This window comes from Nomascus leucogenys, chromosome 5 (assembly GCF_006542625.1).
Source record: "Nomascus leucogenys isolate Asia chromosome 5, Asia_NLE_v1, whole genome shotgun sequence".
NCBI classification, from domain to species: domain Eukaryota; kingdom Metazoa; phylum Chordata; class Mammalia; order Primates; family Hylobatidae; genus Nomascus; species Nomascus leucogenys.
Genome location: NC_044385.1, coordinates 16,072,856 through 16,095,218, shown reverse-complemented (window position 1 = coordinate 16,095,218; position 22,363 = coordinate 16,072,856). Strand labels below are relative to the sequence as shown.

Genomic DNA, 22,363 nt, shown 5'->3' with positions numbered 1-22,363 from the left:
CTAGGGCATGAAGAAAAGTTCTATCTCCACTACATTTTGAAGTTTTGCAAACCCAGCCATCTTTCCCGAGAGCAGAGCAGTAGAAGCAACCAGGATGCAACCAGGGTTGGTAATTGGTTGGTTAATTACAAAGTCAGAAAAGACAGAGAATCATAAAAGATGATACATGTGTATTTTAAACCTTTTTGTTTCTAGCTGAAAATGTGCCCTCTCATTTGCTATTCATTCGATATAGGACCAGGGATTTCTGTTTGTAGAGCCTGCTGATTGGCTTTTCACATGACTCTCCTTGTTTAAACCTCATCTATTATGCATCATTAACAATTTCCACTTTTGGTGTCTTTAAAGTGGGCTGGAAACGTTAAGAGCACTTGCAAAACAATTCTCAGCCTCTCCCTCTCTCTTAAATGTTATTGAGTCTTTCCAAGGTTTCCAGCTTGCTTTTTATGGAAACAAGCACTTTTTTTTCACACTATTTCATTGCTCTACATAGTATTTATTTAGATTGTATAATTAGGATTTTTAAATACAACTGTCCTACAGATGTTAAGAAACAAAGGCAACTTGACCAATAGAAACAGAAGTGCACAGGCTTACCAGGACCCTGCCCCTGGCCTGGCCCTGGCCACTGAATTTGAGAGAGAAAGCAGAGTCCAGGGACAAGCTGGCAGGTGGCTAAGAGAGGTGTTTCTTCTGTTCAGTGAGCTGGCTCCTGCTGGTTCTCTCAGTTAATTACTGTCATCAGCTTGTCAGCCTCCTTCACCTGCCCAAGGGAAGGAAGGGGACTCCTCTGATCTGCTGGCTTCTCCTTCTTTCGGAATACGGTGGAAGCTTGCTCCATGCTCCAGGGTCTCACGGTGGCCCTTTTTCCACTAATAAAAAATAGTTCAGCGCTTCTGAGGAAAACAACCTCAGCGCTCTTGGTGATGCCGTTCACCTTGGAAATTCCTTGTCATTCACTGGTGCAGACTGAGGGATCGATAGTAGGCTGGCCTCTGCCTGAATGGCAAGGACTCATTTTCAGCGTTTGTAACAGAGGAGGTGTTACCCATTGAATCCTCAGTGGTGTTCTGGGAGTAGCTGAGAATTTTTGTAATGTGGAAAATGAAATAGTACCCTGCCCCCTCATCATAGCTACAGTGCATTTGATTTCCCCACCACTGGGCAGCCAGGGCAGTTAAAATCAGGAGCTTCTGGCCCCCAGGAGCTTCTGGTCCCCACACAAGCTGGTCGTGAGCTATTCCTGCCCTTCCTACCTAGGAGCAGGCAGGAGATGAGGACTGGAGTTCCACGAAACTCCTGTGTGAAATTATCTTACCTCTGCCCGAGACTTATTGCACTGCCTTTTTCAGTGAATCATTTAATGCCTTCCATTCTGAATATGCTGGTGTTTCTGCTTTGCCAGCCATTGGTTATTCCACACTCCCTCCTCCACCTGGCCCCCAGGTATCTCCTGGAACCATTGATTATGGCAGAGCAGATCTTATTTTGCTGATATGATTAGGAACCTCAGGCCAACAAGCTTGGGTAACAGTGAGAGAAAAGAAGAGTGGTCCTTTGTTCTTTGTCTGAGTGCCTTTTGAGGGAAAGAGTAGATACCACCAACCATAGCATCCCTATCTCTTTCCAGCAAACTACAGGGGTGCCTGAGACTTTAGGGTGGGAAGCAAGCTCTCACTTGGAAGGGGTGACATCCAGAACCAGGATTAAACGCTGACATTTAAAAACAGTAACTATGATAGTCTCATAGTTTCACAGTTGACAAAAAAACACTTAAAGTTCAAATTTGTTTTACTATAAAGTGAACCTGGATGGAGTTTGGGATTTGATTCTGTCTTCATAGTTTCCCTTTATAGTTCAATATTTCTTAGCTCAAAGAACACATTTCCTTAAAAGGAATCCCTCAAACCACTTGTCATTTTTATTTTCTTATACAAAAGGGCCTTAGGGTTGGATGTCCCTATCCCCAGAATCTGAATCCTTTTATTAAATGGACTGTCTCTAGGTACTAGCCGGTGCCATGAATCTCATTTTGGATTCAAATGGATTATTTTCTCAGAGGGTTGTAATGAAGTTTGGTTTTATTCAGATTTAACGATCAAGCTCAGTGTGCTTATAGAAAAGCAGTTCACATCCTCTTGCATGATCGTGTAATATGAACTGTAGCTTTTCAAAGGTTGCCCTTCAAGTAAACTAGAAACCACAGGCCAATTAACATATGCCAATTAGCAAGCAATTTCTTCTTCTAACAATTTGTTTGGTTCTGTTAATTACTTTTATTTAGAGCTTGTTTCTCCGAGCCACCTTCAGAACAAGCATGCAGATACTTGAAGACAATTCATTGCTTGCTCTGACCTAAAGAGATTAAATATTTCAGATGCTTTCTTTACCACTGATGACATCTGGATGCTTTTCAAAGAAATACGCAGTTACTCAAGGGGTAACCGTATAATTTGAATATTTGGATGAATACTCGTATCAGATAGAGTAATAAAGATAGACCCTTAGTGTCTCAATTTTGCCTCTCTGCTTATTGGCATTTACACGACTGTAGAACTTGGCATTTATATGAAAAGACAAACACCATAAAATCTATGTCAAATACATGTGAAATATATTCTTTGTGTTGTGGGCAGGCATTTGTTTGAAGTAAATATTCTTTTTGTAGATAATATTTTAAAAAGAAAGAGAAAACCATATCGCATTCCTGGAATGTATTTGCTAAGCATATATTTTGGAAAACAGCCCAAAGGAACATATTTAAGGCAGTGATTTTAATACTAAACTAAGGAAATAGTTTGATGCATCAGCTAAGCTCACTAATGGTGGTAATCACATCTGGTTTACCTCAAGCCGGAGGAGAAGGAGTGAGACTTCACAATGTAACAACCATTATGAGGCTCAAGTAGCATTTTTGGCTTGTAAGCATGTATGTGTGCTGTGTTCAATTTTATGTTTTAAAATTTTTTTTAAAACTTAAATACTGCTATAGCCCCAAAATATGTAAAATATGTAAACAGTTGGCTTGATGGCCATAAGGGAACACCTGTCCTTTTTTTTTTTTTTTTTTTTTTTTACTGTGTAGCCTGTGACTTTCACTGCAGGAATTAAATATTTTTGTGGATAGGCAAATATACTTTTGTGGATAGGTATTGCTGATGCTTTATTACACAGCCGAGGGAAATAAGGATCTGGGTAAGCAGTTGAGTCACAGCAAAGAGTACTGTATCCAAGGTGGAGGTTCATGCTAGAGCTACAGGTACTAACCCCTCCCCTGCACCACTGATCCCTAGCAAGGGTGGAAGTAACTGAGGACTTCTCAGCACAGCCCCCAGCACAGTGTCTGAAAGAGAGACCTAAAGGGTAACTGCCTGTATTCTCAGATTAATCTTAGAATCCTAGCAGTACTTCTTACTTCAGTTTGGAGATTTTTCTTATTCTATTTCTTGATACTCTTACAGACTTCACATAGCCCCTCACTTTAGAATAACTCTTGACAGCATTTTAAGAAATAGACTATTTAAATCATCTTGATCCAGTGACTCAACCCAAGGTGTAGCCCGTCTGCTCAAATTTGTGGCAAATCTCCACTGATGATAACATTTCTGCAAATGTATGCTCTGTTAGGTGTGGAAGCTTTTCCTAAGTAGAATTGGCAGCCACAGTAGTACCTGCCTACCTAGTAATTTAACTTAAACAGTTTCCTCTTCCAATATGATTTCCTCATCACTCTAGATACAGCCTGATGAGATATTGTTACCAGATACTTTCTCTTATCAAAACAACCATTATTATTTCATAATATATTCTCTACCCTTTGAATATAAGCTCCAGTTCTAATATTTTAAATGTTGGTATCTTCCACATGTCATAGGGAAAGACTTAAGCCTTGTTTATGGGAACTATAACTAAGTAAAAAATGTCCTTGGAGACCCTGGTCATGGAATTTGTGACTGTTCTTCCACTGGGGCGTGTGGTTTAGGCATCTGCCCAGGCTAGCAACTGAATGCTTTTCTGGGTATACACTTTTATAGAAAAATGTGTTTTGAAAGTCACTTTAATGGGAAAATCCTGCCCAACAAAGGAAATCCTATTTTCTGTTTTTAAATCATGCTCCCTGAGTTGGGTGAGCAGGACAGAAATTTGACATCAGCTCTAATTCAACACAGCTGAAAATTTCTGCCCAAACATTCAGGCCTACGGGTTTTGATCATGAAGTGAGTTAAGCAAATTATATTTGAAATATTGCCTGGCTGAGTCGGTGCTACTGAATCATACCCGTGTGGAAGGACAGCAGGGAAGATGGTAGGGCTTTATTGGAGGCCAATAAAAGCCATGTGTGTACAGCAGTACTGTGGAGGGCCCCAGGACCCCATGGCTGTCCCTGTGGCAAGAAAATTATCCCAGATAAGGCTGTTCTTGGCTGCACTGAGGCAAAGGCATGTGTTCAGCATCCAGAAAGGTTCTTCTTGTTGGTTTTCCTTCCTGGCTCTTTATACTTGGGTGAAATGATCTCTTGGAAGTGTAGTCTGAAAAACAGCATAGCTTCTTCCAAGTTCTCCTAAGATACAGGAGTCTCCATTCATTACTTCAAAAAGCATTACTGAGCACCTTTTATGAGCAAGGCAGGACGACGGAGGTAGGGCCAGGACCTCATCATCTGGTGAGGGAGACGGGCGGTTACACACACAGGGAGGAATTCCTCTTACCCAGAGGTAGGCAGGGTTGGAGATTCGGGATTGAAGCGTTCCTGGAAGAAGTAGAATCTGCAGAGTTTTGAAGAGAGGGGGTGTTAGGTGTAGCAGTCAGACCATTTACCTGTTGTAACTGCTTTTCATTCTGACCCACAGGGAAAACAATTATTCCTAGGGTTAAATGATGGGATGGATGTTCAGAAAGGAAAAAAATAATAATTTGAGTTGCTGAAAGGACCACCTGACAAGACAAATTACTGGAGAGTCTTCAAAGACACTTTGAAATGCCAAGCAACCTGTACTTTAAATGATCCATTCAGAATTGCAAATCCTACAAAACTCCATTTCTGCTAGGAATCCCAGTGGCTTTGTAGTGGGTAGTATTTTTAATTATCAAGTATCAGTCATGCAGGCGTTCCCTTTTTTGTCACATTTAAAGTACAAATGGGAGCAAAAGTTACAAATTGCACACAGAGAGACACTCAGTGTGTGAAGTTGTGGACATGGTTCAGAATATGTTCATTTGGAATCCACTGAGGTGATGGGAGAGATGGGACTGGATACTCATGTTCTTATTCGGAAAGGAGACATTCTCGCCACCTTTCCCATGTGCCTGCTAGCTTTTCTCTGCTTCCAGCCTGATATTTTATGGACTTGTGGATGGGGGGTCCTGTGCCCATCATTGCATCCCAGATTGTCATGGTTGTCATCATTGTCACCTCCACTCAGTATGCCTCTGAGTCCCGGAGGGAGCATATCCCTTGAATAAGACTGAACCCTCCAGGCATTGAGACTTTGCAGAGTTCTGAGGGTAGAAGGGAAGAGAACACCATGTCCACAGGCGCTCACTGTTTGCTTCTCTGATTTCTTTCCATCACCACTTTGCCCAAGTTACATGACTCTTTGGCCAGGCACTGTGGCTCACGCCTGTAATCCCAGCACTTTGGGAGGCCAAGGCGGGCAGATCACCTGAGGTCGGGAGTTCGAGACCAGCCTGACCAACATGGAGAAACCCCGCCTCTACTAAAAATACAAAAATTAGCCTGGCATGGTGGCACATGCCTGTAATCCCAGCTACTCGGGAGGCTGAGGCAGGAGAATCACTTGAACCCGGGAGGTGGAGGTAGCAGTGAGCCGAGATCATGCCATTGCACTCCAGCCTGGACAACAAGAGCGAAACTGTCTCAAAAAATAAATAAATAAATAAATAAAATGACTCTTCAAGCCTTTTTTCTTGTATGTAAAAGAAGGAATTGAATCTTGAGGATGGTTCCTAAGACCCCTACCAAATCCAGCAGCACTCTCTGCTTCTAGGTATTAAGATTCTCAGGGAACGTTTCTGACATTCTTAGTAGCCTTAAAGGAGGCAGATCTTTGAAAATGCATTTGCTGTCCTGGGAAACAAGATGGTGTTAAGATAAGGAAGTTCCATTTCTCTTGCAGTTATAACCCAAGGCAGAGCCTCGCGATTAATACACCTGGCTTACAACTTACTATTTTGGCTTAAACAGAAATGTCAGTGCTTCCAAAGCTTTCACTGAGACACCTTCTTTGAAAAAAAGTTTCTTTTAATTTAAAAGAAACAAACAAACTCTCTTCAACAGCTCCCTTTATTTATTTATTTATTTATTTACATAGCTTTCTATGAAGGCTTAGCAAATAAAACAGATAAAATTAGAAATTGGGGTAGGGTTGACAGTAAAAACCCTTTTCCTCCTACCAGGGGATCTCTGCAGAATAAGGCCTAAAGCCCACTGGTTTGAGAGAACATACTCCAGCAAGGTGCTTTCAAAGCAAGGGAAAAACTAGAAGTAGTGAAATACACTTGATGCTTCCTGCAGAGACTATGCCATCCCGTGTGACCATAACATATAAACATCACATACCAGGAGGACATGATCATTAAATAGACAGCAATGTTGTCCTTCAGTCTAGGCAGTGGGTGTGCCCCAAGGCCAGTGTGAGGGCCCGGGAGACAGGAATCTGTATATTTCTTATCTGCCTCTCATGATTTGAGCAGCTTGCTCTGCTAAGTGTCCCCTGAAGAAAAAGCCACTTCTCCCAAAGCTGGAAGAAAGTGAGGCCCTGTGGGTCGTATTGCAGTCAGATATGTTGGACTCACTGTGGTATGTCTTCCTGCGGAATTTTCTAGGAAATTTTGACTGTGCTTGGTGTACACACACACACACACCCCTCAGAATATGTGCCTGTACTGTTCAATAACTTACACATTGAACTAGGAGTCAGGGATCTGGGATTACTGACCAGTGGCGGTGGCCACTCGTTATAATGTCTTTGTTGCACTTCCCAGCCTCATGGCCATAGTGCCCTGCATGGGTAAGAGCTCCCCTCCCTGAGACAAGTCTGGGCATTAGCACTTTAGTGAGCTTCAAAAATCTAGTCAGCCAACTCCCTAACTAGGTACTAGTGAAGATGCACTACCTGCTAGCATTTTGCAGTAGTTTTATCCACTCATGTGAGGTTCTGTGTAGGGACAACCCATGTAAGCCCCCTGTTTTAGCTACTATGGCTGCATCAAAATCACCACAAACTTAGTGATTTAAAAGAGCTATTTATGATATTCGTGGATCTGTAGATCAGAAGTTGGGGTGGGGCACAGTGAGGAGGGTGTCTCTGCTCCACAATGTCTGGGTGTTAGCTGAATGACTTGAAGACAGGGGCTGGGACCATCTGAAGTTTCAGTCCTTCCCAAGCCTGGCTGTTGACTAGGGCTTTAGCTGAGGCTCTCATCCAGACGTCTATAAACAGCCCGTCCATGTAGCTTGGGCTTCCTCACAACATGGAGGAAGGGTGGGTGATCTGTAAAGACATGTCACCTTTTATGATCTGACTTTGCAAGTCAGGCAGTGTCACCTTCACTATGTTCTATACATTGAAGGAATTTCAAGGGCCATCCAGGTTTAACAGGAGAAGTAATAAACTCTATTTCTTGATGGTGGAGAGGCAATATTCCAGAAAAGTGTGTTGCTCTGACCACACCTACACTCTGCCATACCTGGGCATGGCATGGAAATGGCCAAGGAAGTTTTGCCTAGTCCCTGATTTATGGGCTAATAGGCAGGACCTGGGCAACTTTGCAGAGCTGGTACCCATGGTTCTTTTTTTTTTTTTTTTTGAGATGGAGTCTCCTCTGTTGCCAGGCTGGAGTGCAGTAGTGCGATCTTGGCTCACTGCAACCTCTGCCTCCTGGGTTCAAGCAATTCTTCTGCCTCAGCCTCCTGAGTAGCTGGGACTACAGGCCTGCACCACCACACCCAGCTGATTTTTGTATTATTAGCAGATACAGGGTTTCACCATGTTGGCCAGGATGGTCTCAATCTCTTGACCTTGTGATCCACCTGCCTCGGCCTCCCAAAGTGCTGGGATTACAGGCATGAGCCACCGCACCCAGCCAATACCCATGGTTCTGATCCCACCGTGCTCTCTCTGGACAGACAGATTTCTTTGGACAGAACAGAATTTTTCATCAGATTGATAGAAATATATTAATCTACCCTCTCATCAGCTGCCAATTCTCAGGTTAGGTCTATACTAATTCTATTCTCAAGATTCCAAGTGAGAGCATTATAGTAAAGTAATACATCTCTTAAGTCATATCCACCTGGTTCACATTCAGTATCCTCTCAGTTCAGAATCAGAAGCTTACAGACCAACAACTAGTGGTTGCTGCACGAGCCTGAGAGAGATCCTGTAACTTGTGCCTTGGAAAAACAGCCCCACAAAAGAATGCCAGTCAGATCTTCTCTTAGCAAACATGGTGACTTGAGCTCTCTGAATTTGTTCCCTTATGCTACATTGTTTTTTAATCTCTAAAAAAACTAAAAAAATTTCAGGTAAATTTCTTCCTTTTTCAATATGGTTTGAATTAGGGTTTTTGGTAACTTTTTTCCAAATTTTAGAGATATTAAAGGTTCAGGAAAGTATAAAGAAGAAAATAAAAATTTCCCATAATAGTGCCCCACAAAATAATAATTATAAATATTTTGATGCTTTGCCTATTTGAGTTATTTCATCATCATTAAATGCTCTTTTATTAAAAATGACTTTAATGGCTGAATACAAATCTAATGTACCAGAACTTATTTAACTATTCCCTTTATTGTTCAACAATTATTTCCTCTTTCCTGTACTTTTAATGCCATCATCTTTGCATGAAAAATCTTATATTTCTATTTGATATATATGTGATAGGCATTATTCCATGCTTATTACAAGGGCTTAATAAAAGTTATTTCAATTTAAATGAACAAATTATTTCTTTTTGATAGATTCCAGGAAGGGAAATTATTGGGTCCTAAGATATGAACAATTTAAAGCACTTGTTATGTGGTCTGAAATTGCTTTCCAAAATTTATGCCATTACTATCAATCTGCACATAATTTAAAAAGGAAAACAGGCAGGAATTATATGTTTGGGAGAGAAACGTAAAACTGTATTTTAAATTTGTTTAATTTAGCTTTGATTTCATATTTGTTGTAGCTGTAAGATGAAGATTGAGTCATTTGATTTCGTTTAAGGGTGTTTTAAATTCCTTGGTTTTCTGTTCTGAGTCTATGCTTTTTCTCTCTTTAAATGTGTTTTCAGTCATATATATTTTCCTGCTAACACTGTATTTTTCTCCTTCCTGTATGATTTGTGGTTTCATGACTGTCAATCATTTTTTCCCAGATGTTGTTTTTCTTAGTGTCTCATTTATTTCATGTGTGATGATGGTGTTGCTCATTATCCAGTGTCTACACTTCCATGTGATATCCTACCCTCAATTTCACATCTTTGACTGATTATTTTATTTTAGGATCAGTAAAAAAAATATATATATATATATACACACACACATATATATGTATGTGTGTGTGTATATATATATATATTTATTTGTGATTTTTATGTATTTGCTGTCTTCTCACCACTGTTATGATCAATTTTGAGTAAACCTTCATGGGTGCTTCACATTAAACTTCCTTTAATTGTGTCCGTATGTTCCCACAGTTGTATGTTATTGCCACTAGATTTCTTTTCTATATACACTTACTTGCAGTAAATGTGTAGAGCTCATTCTGTAGCTTGTAGCTCATTCTTCAATATACTAGACTTCTCCAATATTTACAATAGTTATTTGCATTTCCCATTAGCACTGTTTTATTCTAAGGTACTTGGCCATTGGCATGTAAATTTTAAAGCTAATATAGCAAAAGTCAAATTATATACCTGGATTTAATTGTTATTTGTGGACTCTGATTATAATATATAATGCATAATCCCCAAAGACTTTTTAACAGTGACTATTACCGCACCTGGGCATTTTGTTGTTATTGTCGGATATTCATTGTAGCTTTTGTAGTAAACTTGTAGTTTAAGCTGAATACATATCTTAATAGTTTCCCTTATGCAATTTTTTTTTTTTTAAGATGGCATCTTGCTCTGTTGTCTAGGCTGGAGTGCAGTGGCGCGATCTCGGATCACTCAATCTCCGCCTCCTGGGTTCAAGTGATTCTTCTGCCTCAGCCTCCTGAGTAGCTGGGATTACAGGTGCCCACCACCACGCCCAGCTAATTTTTGTATTTTTTGTAGAGACGGGGTTTCCCCATGTTGGCCAGGCTGGTCTCAAACTCCTGACCTCATGATCCACCCACCTCAGCCTCCCAAAGTGCTGAGATTACAGCTGCGAGCCACTGCGTCTGGTCTGCAAAAATTTTTTAGTGTATCTTCTAAGCTTTTCACTCTTAGTTAAGGAAATATTACCTTTACATTTAAGTTTTAATTCTGAGCTCATTTCTTGCTTCTCCCCCTGCTTTATTCTAAGAATCTCTATCTTCTGTTCTCATTTTCTTAACCTTGTTTACTGTTTTCCTTTACAAGTCTGTGGCCTTCTACATGCCCAGCATTCAACTTGGGGCCCTGGGATGAATGACTAACCCATGGCCCTTACCTCACTTGAGTGGACACAGAACTTATCAGAATGGTTGCACTACAAGGTGAAACTATTATCTGGGGCCTTTGAAGGAAAGGTTGGGTTTCAGAGAAGAGTGGGGAAGAATGCATGGGCAAAAAGAACAGCATGAGAGAGGGCAACGGGGTTTGTCCGGTTGGCAAAGCTTAGCTTGCCTTTAGGAGAGTAGAAGGGATACAGCTGAAACATGGGCTTTGGGCGAGGTCATATGAAGACATATTTAGATTCTGCTCTGTGGTGGTTTCGTGCAGGAAAGTGACATAAAGAAGGCCCTTTTCTGGCTCATAGAAATAAGTTTGAAGGGAAAAAGTGAGAGAAGGAAGGAGCTCTACGACTTAACTGTTCATTCATCAAATCGATCAATGTAAACTACGTGCCTCATGTGCCAGATACTATGCCAGGGGCTCTAGGGCCAGCAGCAAAAAGACATCATCATCCTGCTCTTTTTTTTTTTTTTTTTTTTTTTTTTGAGTCGGAGTCTTGCTCTGTCGGCCAGGCTGGAGTGCAGTGGCGCAGTCTCGGCTCACTGCAAGCTCTGCCTCCTGGGTTTACGCCATTCTCCTGCCTCAGCCTCCCAAGTAGCTGGGACTACAGGCGCCCGCCACCACGCCCGGCTAATTTTTTGTATTTCTAGTAGAGACAGGTTTTCACCGTGTTAGCCAGGATGGTCTCGATCTCCTGACCTTGTGATCTTCCCGCCTCGGCCTCCCAAAGTGCTGCATCATCCTGCTCTTACGAGGCTTTAAGCTCCTGTGTGTGGTGGTGGTAGCAGCGGCTGTATATGCAATATACACCTCATGGCACTTAAATTCTAACATTCAGGGACTGTGGTCAGTGCGTAAACAAATGTTCAGTGCCCTAATCAATTCCTGTGTCCTCGAAGGAATATTCCCTTTGTCCTTACAGGTTAGCCTAGTTGCTCCTGTGACCTCTCTCCCCCCTTTTTCAGAATCCCTGTTAAATTTTGAATTTGCCCATTGATACAGCTGGAAGATTCAGGGTTTCTGTTTGATAAATCCACTTTGGGACTTGACATACTGGAAGCAGCACTTTGAAATGACCAAACAAGGGAGGTGGCCTGTGGAACTGTGTAGACAAAGCTCATTCTTTGGTCATAACTTGAAATCAGTTCACAGCTTCTCAAGTTTGATCCCCAGGAGAGACACAGGCCCTAGCACAATTCTGACTGAGGTGCAGAAACTGGGAGAGCTCTTTCCATGAAGCTTCCCTTTGTGTACTGTCTGTGTTCACGGCTCTAACAGGTGATCTTGTTTTCCCCGCTCTCGCCAGGAATCTTACATCCTTTCTGCAGAACTTGGAGAAAAGTGTGAAGACATAGGCAAGAAGCTATTGTACTTGGAAGATCAACTTCACACAGCAATCCACAGTCACGATGAAGATCTCATTCATATCCTTTTCATCTTGCAGATTAAGCAAGGCGAAGTTATTTTATAAAAGAAAGTCTTTAAAAGGTAGTTTTTTCATGCCTCAGAAGATGGCAACAAATAGATGCTGCTGTTATTTATAGTGCAGAGCTCCTCAGATCTCTGAGATTATCAGGTATGAAAAGTTTTCGCTCTAGTTTTCAGTAAGCAATTCAGTTATTTTTTTTCTTTTCTTTTTTTTTGAGACAGAGTCTCACTTTTGATGCCCAGGCTGGAGTGCAATGCTGTGATCTCAGCTCACTGCAACCTCCACCTACTGGGTTCAAGCGATTGTCCTGCCTCAGCCTCCTGAGTAGCTGGGATTATAGGCGCCCGCCAGCCCGCCCAGCTAATTTTTTGTATTTTTAGTAGAGACAGGGTTTTGCCATGTTTGCCAGGCTGGTCTAGAACTCCTGACCTCAAGTGATCCGCCCGCCTTGGCCTCCCAAAGTGCTGGGATTACAGGCTTGAGCCACCGCAGTCGGCCGCAATTCAGTATTTTTAATTGCTAAATCCAACCACTAAAAATTAAGTTCAGACGTGCACACAAGGAAGCCAAAGCAAAATGCAGTTTCCAGTGAGTGTAAAGCCGGCTCTGTGTGGCCCTGGTGAAGGAAAACAGTTGCCTGGCTCGTTTTCCTGCGAGCTTTTTCAATACCAAGCGTCCTAAATCCACCTCTGAATTTCTTTATCTAGCAACTCTACCTAGTAATGGGCAGTAGAGTAACAAAGCAAACAGGACTTTAGATTATTTCCTTTCAACTTCTAACCACGTACACATGGTTGAACTCAATTTAGTCCTTTCTGGTTCCTGGTGATAGAATTTCTTGCACCAGACTTAATATCCTTCGTGTCACACCTACAAACACCTTCATCAAAACTAGCTGCTAATTTAGCAAGATGGCCTGAGAACATACTGGCTTAGGTATGCATCCGTATGAAGCACTCCCTTCTATGTTGATCTGTGGACGCAGTTTGTCACTGGTTAGTTCTGCTGAGAGCAAACAGGTGGGTACACAATGGGTGAAGGGATATGCAGCCCTTTATCCTTTTAGTTATTTAATCACAAGTTGACACTTCTCTAGCTAAAAACACTTCCCTATTCATTCATCTTTCTATTCAGTAGAATGTCTTTTATTGGATGCGTTTGTGGGAAATTTAGCTATTTTGGTCTTTGCTTGTCATTGCTGTCTTACTTTTTAGAATTCCAGTTTTTACCATACTTTGTGGGCCGTGTGTGTGTGTGTGTGTGTGTGTGTGTGTGTGTGTGTGTGTGTGTAAGTAGCGTTGAATGGCCAAGGATTAATCTTAGTCACAAATACTCAGATCTGCGATTTAATGATGGATCCAATGCTACGCTTCCTTCCTTGTTATAACTTTACATTTTCGACCTTGTTTATTAAGCTGGGCAGAAAATTTCTTCAGCTTAATCTGCAATGATTTTCACATTGCTTTAGGTAGATTTTGAAGAGCAGATATTCTGTTCTTCATAATTTCCTGCCTCTTAAAAATCTTGTATTTAAGCTATTATCAGAAAGTTTCCCAAAGAAGCATAGAAACATAGAATAAGGATGGCGTTTTTATTTATTCCATGTTCATGGGGTCACAAATCTTTGAGCATGTGTAAGGGGGTATGGCTTCCCCATACCCCCTTATGGGATCCCCATATGGGATGTTCTCCAAGAGCATCCCATTTATACACAAAAAGTTTCAAGGTATATTGATTCCACTATTTTGTAATAAATGCTTGAAGGAATCACTCAGTAACTCCACAGTGGCTTAGATGAATGGGCAGATGACAGGGCACAGAGGAGCAACCCGCTGCAGAAAGTCAATGGATGTGAAGGAGTTTCCGGTTCCCCAGCCCCGCAGATGGGCAGTTCCCGAGCGGGATGTACCTCTGTCTTCAGGTAGCAGTTCTGAGGGCTGCAGTCAGGGTTCTGTGCTGGTCTCTTGTTGTGAAATTTTCTAAAAGGTTAGTTTGATTCTGGGGAATTGGATCTTATTTTTACTAGAGCTGGGAGGCAGCTCTAAAGATCCCTGAGAAAAAAGGGGTTAAGCAGTATTTAAACAAGATCCTTTTAGTTTTTCCATAGCTGATCCAAGCCAGATTTAGTAGCAGTGGGATCATGGACAAGTGATAATGCCTCTTTAAGCATTAGGGTTCCCATATGTAACGTCAGGATAACATACACCTCTAAGGTTTTTATGGGGGTTAAATAAGGCTATATTCACAATGTACATTTAATGTAGCCATGGGTAAGTGCATGATTTTAGGTACAAAAGTGTTATCCAAGTCCATTTGTCTCACAGTTCTTAGTATGTTAGTCACAAGCTCCAAGAACACCCCATTTATACACAAAAAGTTTCAAGGTAGATTGATTCAACTATTTTGTAATAAATGCTTGAAGGAATCAATCAGTAACTCCACAGTGGCTTAGATGAAGTCATTTAATTCTTTATTATTATTATTATTATTATAATTATTATACTTTAAGTTTTAGGGTACATGTGCACAATGTGCAGGTTTGTTACGTATCCATGTGCCATGTTGTTGTGCTGCACCCATTAACTTGTCATTTAGCATTAGGTATATCTCCTAATGCTGTCCCTCCCCCCTCCCCCCCCCCACAACAGTCCCCGGAGTGTGATGTTCCCCTTCCTGTGTCCATGTGTTCTCATTGTTCAATTCCCACCTATGAGTGAGAACATGCGGTGTTTGGTTTTTTGTCCTTGCGATAGTTTACTGAGAATGATGGTTTCCGGTTTCATCCATGTCCCTACAAAGGACATGAACTCATCATTTTTTATGGCTGCATAGTATTCCATGGTGTATATGTGCCACATTTTCTTAATCCAGTCTATCGTTGTTGACATCTGGGTTGGTTCCAAGTCTTTGCTATTGTGAATAGTGCTGCAATAAACATACGTGTGCATGTGTCTTTATAGCAGCATGATTTATAGTCCTTTGGGTATATACCCAGTAATGGGATGGCTGGGTCAAATGGTATTTCTAGTTCTAGATCCCTGAGGAATTGCAACACTGACTTCCACGATGGTTGAACTAGTTTACAGTCCCACCAACAGTGTAAAAGTGTTCCTATTTCTCCACATCCTCTCCAGCACCTGTTGATTCCTGACTTTTTAATGATGGCCATTCTAACTGGTGTGAGATGGTATTTCATTGTGGTTTTGATTTGCATTTCTCTGATGGCCAGTGATGATGAGCATTTTTTCCTGTGTTTTTTGGCTGCATAAATGCCTTCTTTTGAGAAGTGTCTGTTCATGTCCTTCGCCCACTTTTTGATGGGGTTGTTTTTTTCTTGTAAATTTGTTTGAGTTCATTGTAGATTCTGGATATTAGCCCTTTGTCAGATGAGTAGGTTGCGAAAATTTTCTCCCATTTTGTAGGTTGCCTGTTCACTCTGATGGTAGTTTCTTTTGCTGTGCAGAAGCTCTTTAGTTTAATTAGATCCCATTTGTCAATTTTGGCGACTTTCTTCACAGAATTGGAAAAACCTACTTTAAAGTTCATATGGAACCAAAAAAGAGCCCGCATCGCCAAGTCAATCCTAAGCCAAAAGAACAAAGCTGGAGGCGTCACGCTACCTGACTTCAAACTATACTACAAGGCTACAGTAACCAAAACAGCATGGTACTGGTACCACAACAGAGACATAGATCAATGGATCAGAACAGAGCCCTCAGAAATGATGCCGCATATCTACAACTATCTGATCTTTGACAAACCTGACAAAAACAAGCAATGGGAAAAGGATTCCCTATTCAATAAATGGTGCTGGGAAAACTGGCTAGCCAAATGTGGAAAGCTGAAACTGGATCCCTTCCTTACACCGTATACAAAAATTAATTCAAGATGGATTAAAGACTTACATGTTAGACCTAAAACCATAAAAACCCTAGAAGAAAACCTAGGCAATACCATTCAGGACATAGGCATGTGCAAGGACTTCATGTCTAAAACACCAAAAGCAATGGCAAGAAAAGTCATTTAATTCTAATAAAACTTCTATAAATAGATAGGGATTATTATCCTTACTTGACAGTCGAAAAAAAACAAGGCTTGGGAATGACTTGGCTGACACAAGGTCATTTCTGATGAGTAGCAGAATTTTGCAGCCACAAGCCCCATGGTCCTATTTGGCCCATCAGAAAGCAGCCATTGCCTATAAGTAAATGGACAGGTCTGTTCCATGGAACACACAATTACTTTAAATTTTTAAGCTATAATAAAAGTATTTTACTGATGTTACATTTTTTGAGAATTTCACTGATCTCTGTTGTGATAAGCGGAGAAGCACTGGTTTAGGTACTGAAGTCAGCTCTCTCCCTCCCTCCGATAAAATCTACACCACGATATGGATTTCAACCCAGACTTTTCTTCGAATCCCAGTCTTTTGTTCTGTCACTGATTGAGAATAAATACACAGAAGGTGTCTTTGAATTCATACAAAGTGCACTTAAATTTGAGTGGAACATTACGCCCTAAGATAGAAAGACATGTTTACAAGGCTCTACGGAGGGTCCCCTACACAAACCAAAGCTGTTGTTTCAAATTAGAGCTTATCTAGAGATTCAGAGAGGCTGCCAGAATCCTCCAGCCAAACTCTGACTGGTTTGTATTTCCATGTTTGATCAAAGATACAATGCTGAGTGTGGCTGAGAGAAACAGCTTGTTGTCAACAGTACAGAAGGATTGCACAGTGAGTGAAGTGTTTTGTTTGATTCCATTAAGCACGCTGCCAGAACCTACTGTGCATGTGAGGTAGAGGGTACCCAATTAATCTAAGTCCACATTGGAATGTGATTAATGTAAGCCCACATTGAACGTCCACATCAGAAAGATTCAAGCCACAGATGCTACCATGGATGTTTATTCTTTGTGTGGAAAACACTCAATTTTTGCATAAACCATGTGTGTGCATAAGGGCTATTAGTGTGGCATCAACAGAGGTTAGGGGTGGGCAGTGGGACTGAGTTCCCAAATAGGTCCTTGTGGCCTCCTGATTTAATATCCGAGTTATGGGCAGCCTCATGGGCGTCTCCTACTTTTATCAAGAAGACACTGATTGACAAATCCAAGGAGGGAGAGGAAAGAGCCTGTGCCTCTTCCTCGTCCTGACAGGCTCACCAAATTACATGTAGCATGACCAAAGAACAACACAAACCCATCAGCTACTGTGGCAGCGAGTGTCTGAAAAGAGTCTGCACCATTAATTGGGAGAGCTGGTGGTGGAGAGGTGGCTCATGCCTAGTGCCTGAGAAGGGGACAGGAGGTGTGACTTCACGGCCAGTCAAGTCGGGACTTCCAGGAGCATTAGTGTGAGTCTCTAGTGCATTTTCACAATCATCTGGGGTCCTAATTAGCAGGATGTTTTGAAAAACATTTTGGCTGTGTGCAATGTCTCCTCCACGCTCAAATGTTGTAACCAAAAACCTCCCAAATTAAGCTGGATTTTTAAGCAGGAATTTTCTCATTTTCTTCCTCCTTCAATTTCTACAACACACTTTCAAAAGAAAAGAAGTACACCTGTGATATGTACATTTTTGGGATATTTCAAAGCCCTCAGGGCAGTTCTGCCTGCCCCTCAGTCATAGACGAGGTAGAGACACTCTGATTCTATTCGTGGTTGTATTTACATCCATGTCTGGGAAGCCCTTATGGAATTCTATTTCTCTGCTTATTTGGAGTGCATGGTGCCCAATTGATTACTTTTGGTGGTGCTTGAGGGCGTGCTCTAAATACATCCAGGTTTGTGCACAAACACCACAGCTCCGTAGGACCCTTGTTTAGTTCAGCTTTCCAAATTTTAGCTTGAACAGACAAAGGTAACGAGAGTTTTGGGAGATTGTCCTGCCTCCTTGGAGATGTTTTCCACTCCTAGAGCTGAGGGGCTGGAGGAGGGATCATGAGGATCATGGAGCTCCACTCACATAGTTTATAGATAAGAAAATCCAGAGCCTGGCCAGGTGCGATGGCTTACACCTTAATCCCAGCACTCTGGGAGGCTGAGGTGGGTGGATTGTTTGAGACCAGGAGTTTGAGACCAGCCTAGGCAACATGGCAAAACCCTGCCACTATTAAAAATACAAAAAGTAACTGGGCATGATGGTGCACACCTGTAGTCCCAGCTACTCCAGAGGCATGAGAATTGCTTGAACCCAGGAGATAGAGGTTGCAGTGAGCTGAGATTGCACAGTACTACATTCCAGCCTGGGCAACAAAGTAAGACACTGCCAAAGAAGGAGGGAGGGAAGGAAGGAAGGAAGGAGGGAGAGAGGAGAGAGGAGAGAGAGAGAGAACAGGAAGGAAGGAAGGGAGAAAGGAGAGAGAGAGAGAAGAAGGAAGGAAGGAAGGAGAAAGAAGAAAGAGAGAAAAAGAAAAGAAAAAAAGAAAAAGAAAGAGAAAGCAAGGAAGGAAGGAAGGAGGGAGAGAGGGAAGGAGAGAAAAAAGGAAAAGGAAAAGAGGAAAGAAAAGGGAAGGGAAGGGAGAGGGAAAGGAGAAGGGAAGGGAAGGGAAGAAGGGAAGGGAGAAGAGACAAGGGAAAGGAAGGGAAGGGAAAAGGGAAAGGAGAAGGGAAGGGAGAAGGGAAGGGAGAAAAAGGGAAGGAAAGAAGGAAAGGAAAGAAAGAAAGGAAAGGAAAGAAAAGAAAGAAAACCCAGAACCTAAGATGGCAGTATCTAAAGCTTTGTGTGTGATGGGCTGGTGCAGACATAGTAGTCACAGTTCTTTCCTTAGGCTCTCACTTGGCTTTGGAGTGGGACGAGGAAGAGTTGGAGCCCCACAGTGGGTGGGGGAGGGCAAGGGCGTAGACACAGGGCTGTCCTTCTGCTGGCTGAGCACAAGGTGGGCTTGGCACAAGGTAGGCAACACAGAGTTTCCGTGTGCAAGCATCAAATCCTTTGAATCAAGTCTTGGGTATAGTCAAGGTTTTCCTCTTTGCTCTTAAAAGACTGTGATCCTCATGGCTTTTCCATGAGAGTCTCCAGTACTAAATTCTCCAGCACTATGGGCTGTAGTGGCTACCCAGGAAGGAATGGTGGTAAGAAGAAATAATGTAGCAAAGGAGCAGCACTTTCAAAGGATAAGAGGGTCCCTTATCCGAAATGCTTGGGACTGGAAGTGTTTTGAAGTTCTGCTTTTTTTCAGATTGTGGAATATTTGCATTATACTTACCAGTGGAGCATACCAAATCCAAAAATCCCAAATCTGAAATGTTCCAATGAGCATTTCCTTTGAACATCACGTCAGTGCTCAGAAGGTTTTGGATTTTGGAGCATTTCAAATTTTGGATTTGGGGGTTTGGGATGCTCAACTTGTACTGTTGTTTCTTTTTGAATCAAACTAGGTCAGATGAACCGAAGACCTAAATTTGGCTAAGCCTTTGAAAGGCTTACTTGGACACTTCATTGACAGTAAAATACTCAATTGTTTTCTTATAAAAACAGAAGACTCCATCTAAAGAATTCCAGAATCTTTTGCAAATGGTGCCCCAAATGACAATATTGCCTTATCATCTATTCCTGAAGGCACCTGTCCTGCTGTCTTCCTCCTTTGCTAATTGCAAACACAGACAATTTTACAAGTTACATGCTTACCTACCATGTGGATAGTCTATTCCAAGGAGGTAAAGAATGGCCTTGGGTTCCAAAGGTGTTTTAATGATGTTAGGATGTTCATCCTTGTGACGTTGTTATAATGAATCTGCGAATTTTCTTAGATACCACAGGTACTTGATGGCATGTCTGTTACGGGGGGCAGACACTTAGCTACTCAGGTCCCTAAGGCGCAGGCCTCATAAGAATTATTCTCCTTTTTTGAGGCCTATTCTTGCAGTTAGGTGCAGTTAGCACCTCTATTCTAGTTTTGGAATTTGCCTAAATTTTCAATAGTTTTGGAATTTGCCTAAAATTTCAATTTGCTTAAAATTCCAATTGTTTTTCAGCTCTTTGACAACAATTGAGGTCAAGGTCAAGTGTTTCAATGGGCTTCAACTATAAGCTTATTGGATTAGTGATCAGAAAATCTGATTATAGCTACTACTTAGCCTTAAGATCTTGCTTAGATGTATCAAATGAGATAGCTTATTTTTCTGTAAGTCAGTGAGAAAATGTTGTAAAACATTTTTTTTAAATTTATGGTTGAATATGAATGCCAGACTTATATCTATTTTCTACTCAGCATCTTCTCTTGGCTAATAAGCTTGTCCAACTTACCCTGTCTAAAATCCAATTCCTTCCCTCCTCTACCAAAAACACCAAACGCTCATTCCTAGTCCTCTCCTTCTCAATAAAATACAGATATGTTTTTCTAATTATTTGCTCAGATGAAAAATCAGGGCATCCTTCCTGATGCCTTTTCCATTTTCCATATCCCACATCCAGTCTATCACCATATGCTCTTGGTTGTATCTGCAAAACACATCCAGAATCTAGCCACCTCCCCTACCTCCACTGCCACTGCCCTGTTCAAGCCATGATTGGTTCTTGCCCGAACTGTTGCAGTGGTCTCCTAACTGGTCACTCTCTGCTTCTGCCCTTACCCCTTTAAATCCATTCTCAGCGTAGCAGCCAAACTGACGATGTCACCCCTCTGCTCCAGGTCCTCCTATGGCTCCTCCCATCTCACTGTGAACACAGCACAGCTGGACATACTATCAACATGGTGCTTGTTTACTTTCTGCTGCACTCATAGGTATTTATGCCATCCATGATGGCAGTGACTTTGATGCAATCCTGTGCTGCTGTGTCCCTAACATTTGTTAACACACAGTAGAAACTCAGGAAACATTTGAATGTTTGAATGAATGAAAGAAAGAATGAGGATCTCTCTCTGCACTTTCATTTCTCTCAACTGCTTAACAGGGAAATGTTTCCAGTGGTTTCTTTTATAGACATATTGATTTAAATATGAAAGCAATGCATTTCCATTGTGAATATCACAGAAATATGGAAAATAAAAAAGCTGTTTCCCTCCCAATGCCTCTTCCTAGAGGTCACTACTTTGTCCTCCTGAAGCCTTTTTCTAGACCTATAAATGGCTTATCTCAATAGTCTTTGTTTGCAAAATTAGGATCATTCCATATAAATTATTCTACAATGTGCTTTCCCCCACCCCATTTTGCATTTTTTTTTTTCTGGGGACTTTTCCATTTCAGTACATCCAGAATGCTTTGTAACTCACATTTTGTAAGGGATCATACAGGCAGGTTGGTTAGAGAGAAGTACTTTGCAAATAAAATGTGATTTTAATTATTATTTTAATGATTATGACCCCCACAGGCTCATTAAATGAGGTTTCTAGGATTTCTGATGTCTATCCCTGCTTTGACAGAGCCTGTTATTTGTTACATCTGTTATATTAAGAAATAAACCTTAAATTTCATGATGACTCACAAAAGATACTATACTCTCACAAGGAAAAAATATTTCTTTGAACCCTAACCCTATGAGGAAGGTACGAGATTCAGTATTTTACAAGTAGAATAATTAAGCATTTATTGATTTTCTGAGCTTACCATAGCTAGTTATCTCCTCAAATGCTGGTTTTCTGACACCTCTCTGTGTTAGTGATTTTTGTATGAGCGGCTGATGTGTTAATTTAGTTATAGACTAACTTCATCCTTTGCTTTTGTAACTTCTCACTCCTTATTTTTGACCTTTTCAGTGGGTTCTGCCAGTGCCAGAAGTTTTATGAGTTTTTAAAGAAACATCACATTTTGGTTCAAGTTCTCTCTCTAAAAACCTTTGTCATCATTTAGCACATTACAAATAGTGGCATGTAGTCCCAGGCTGCATGTCAAAGGTAATTAAATCTCAGGAGTTTGTCAGGATTCATAAACTGCTTAAGCTCCATGCCTGCTCTTCATAGATGTAGCATGACTTTGTGATTAAATTCCAGTTTGGTATTCAGTCTGGGACCACTTATGCTTTTGCTTGTATAAAGTGGTATATGTTTTCACTAAAGATTAGCAGAACTATGCAAGAAATGGAAGCAACCAAAGCCTCTTAAAAAAAAAAAAAAAAGAAAGAAAGGTAAATATTGGATTCTTTCCTCCCCTGGGCCCCCTCCTACCCAACTCCCATTTTCCTCAAGTTCAAATGCAAGGAGAGAACCCTAGTAGTAAATGCATGTGAATTACGCAAATGATAGAGTCTGGTGAAGCTTCAGGAGGGTGAAAAACTGCCAGAACTTTTCAGGGTGGTTCAGCACGTTTGCTTAGAAGAGGTTCATTTGCATCATTCCCAGGAT

The 22,363-nt window shown here is 41.3% G+C and overlaps 1 protein-coding gene across 1 annotated transcript in view; it reads left to right on the top strand.

Moving 5' to 3' along the window:
- DISC1 (DISC1 scaffold protein) overlaps positions 1-22,363 on the top strand; it is a 411,448-nt gene that overhangs the window by 386,484 nt on the left and 2,601 nt on the right. The window contains exon 12 of the mRNA XM_030812687.1: positions 11,957-12,074. Within this exon, the coding sequence (XP_030668547.1) occupies positions 11,957-12,074 (118 nt within the window). The remainder of the gene's footprint in view (positions 1-11,956; positions 12,075-22,363) is intronic.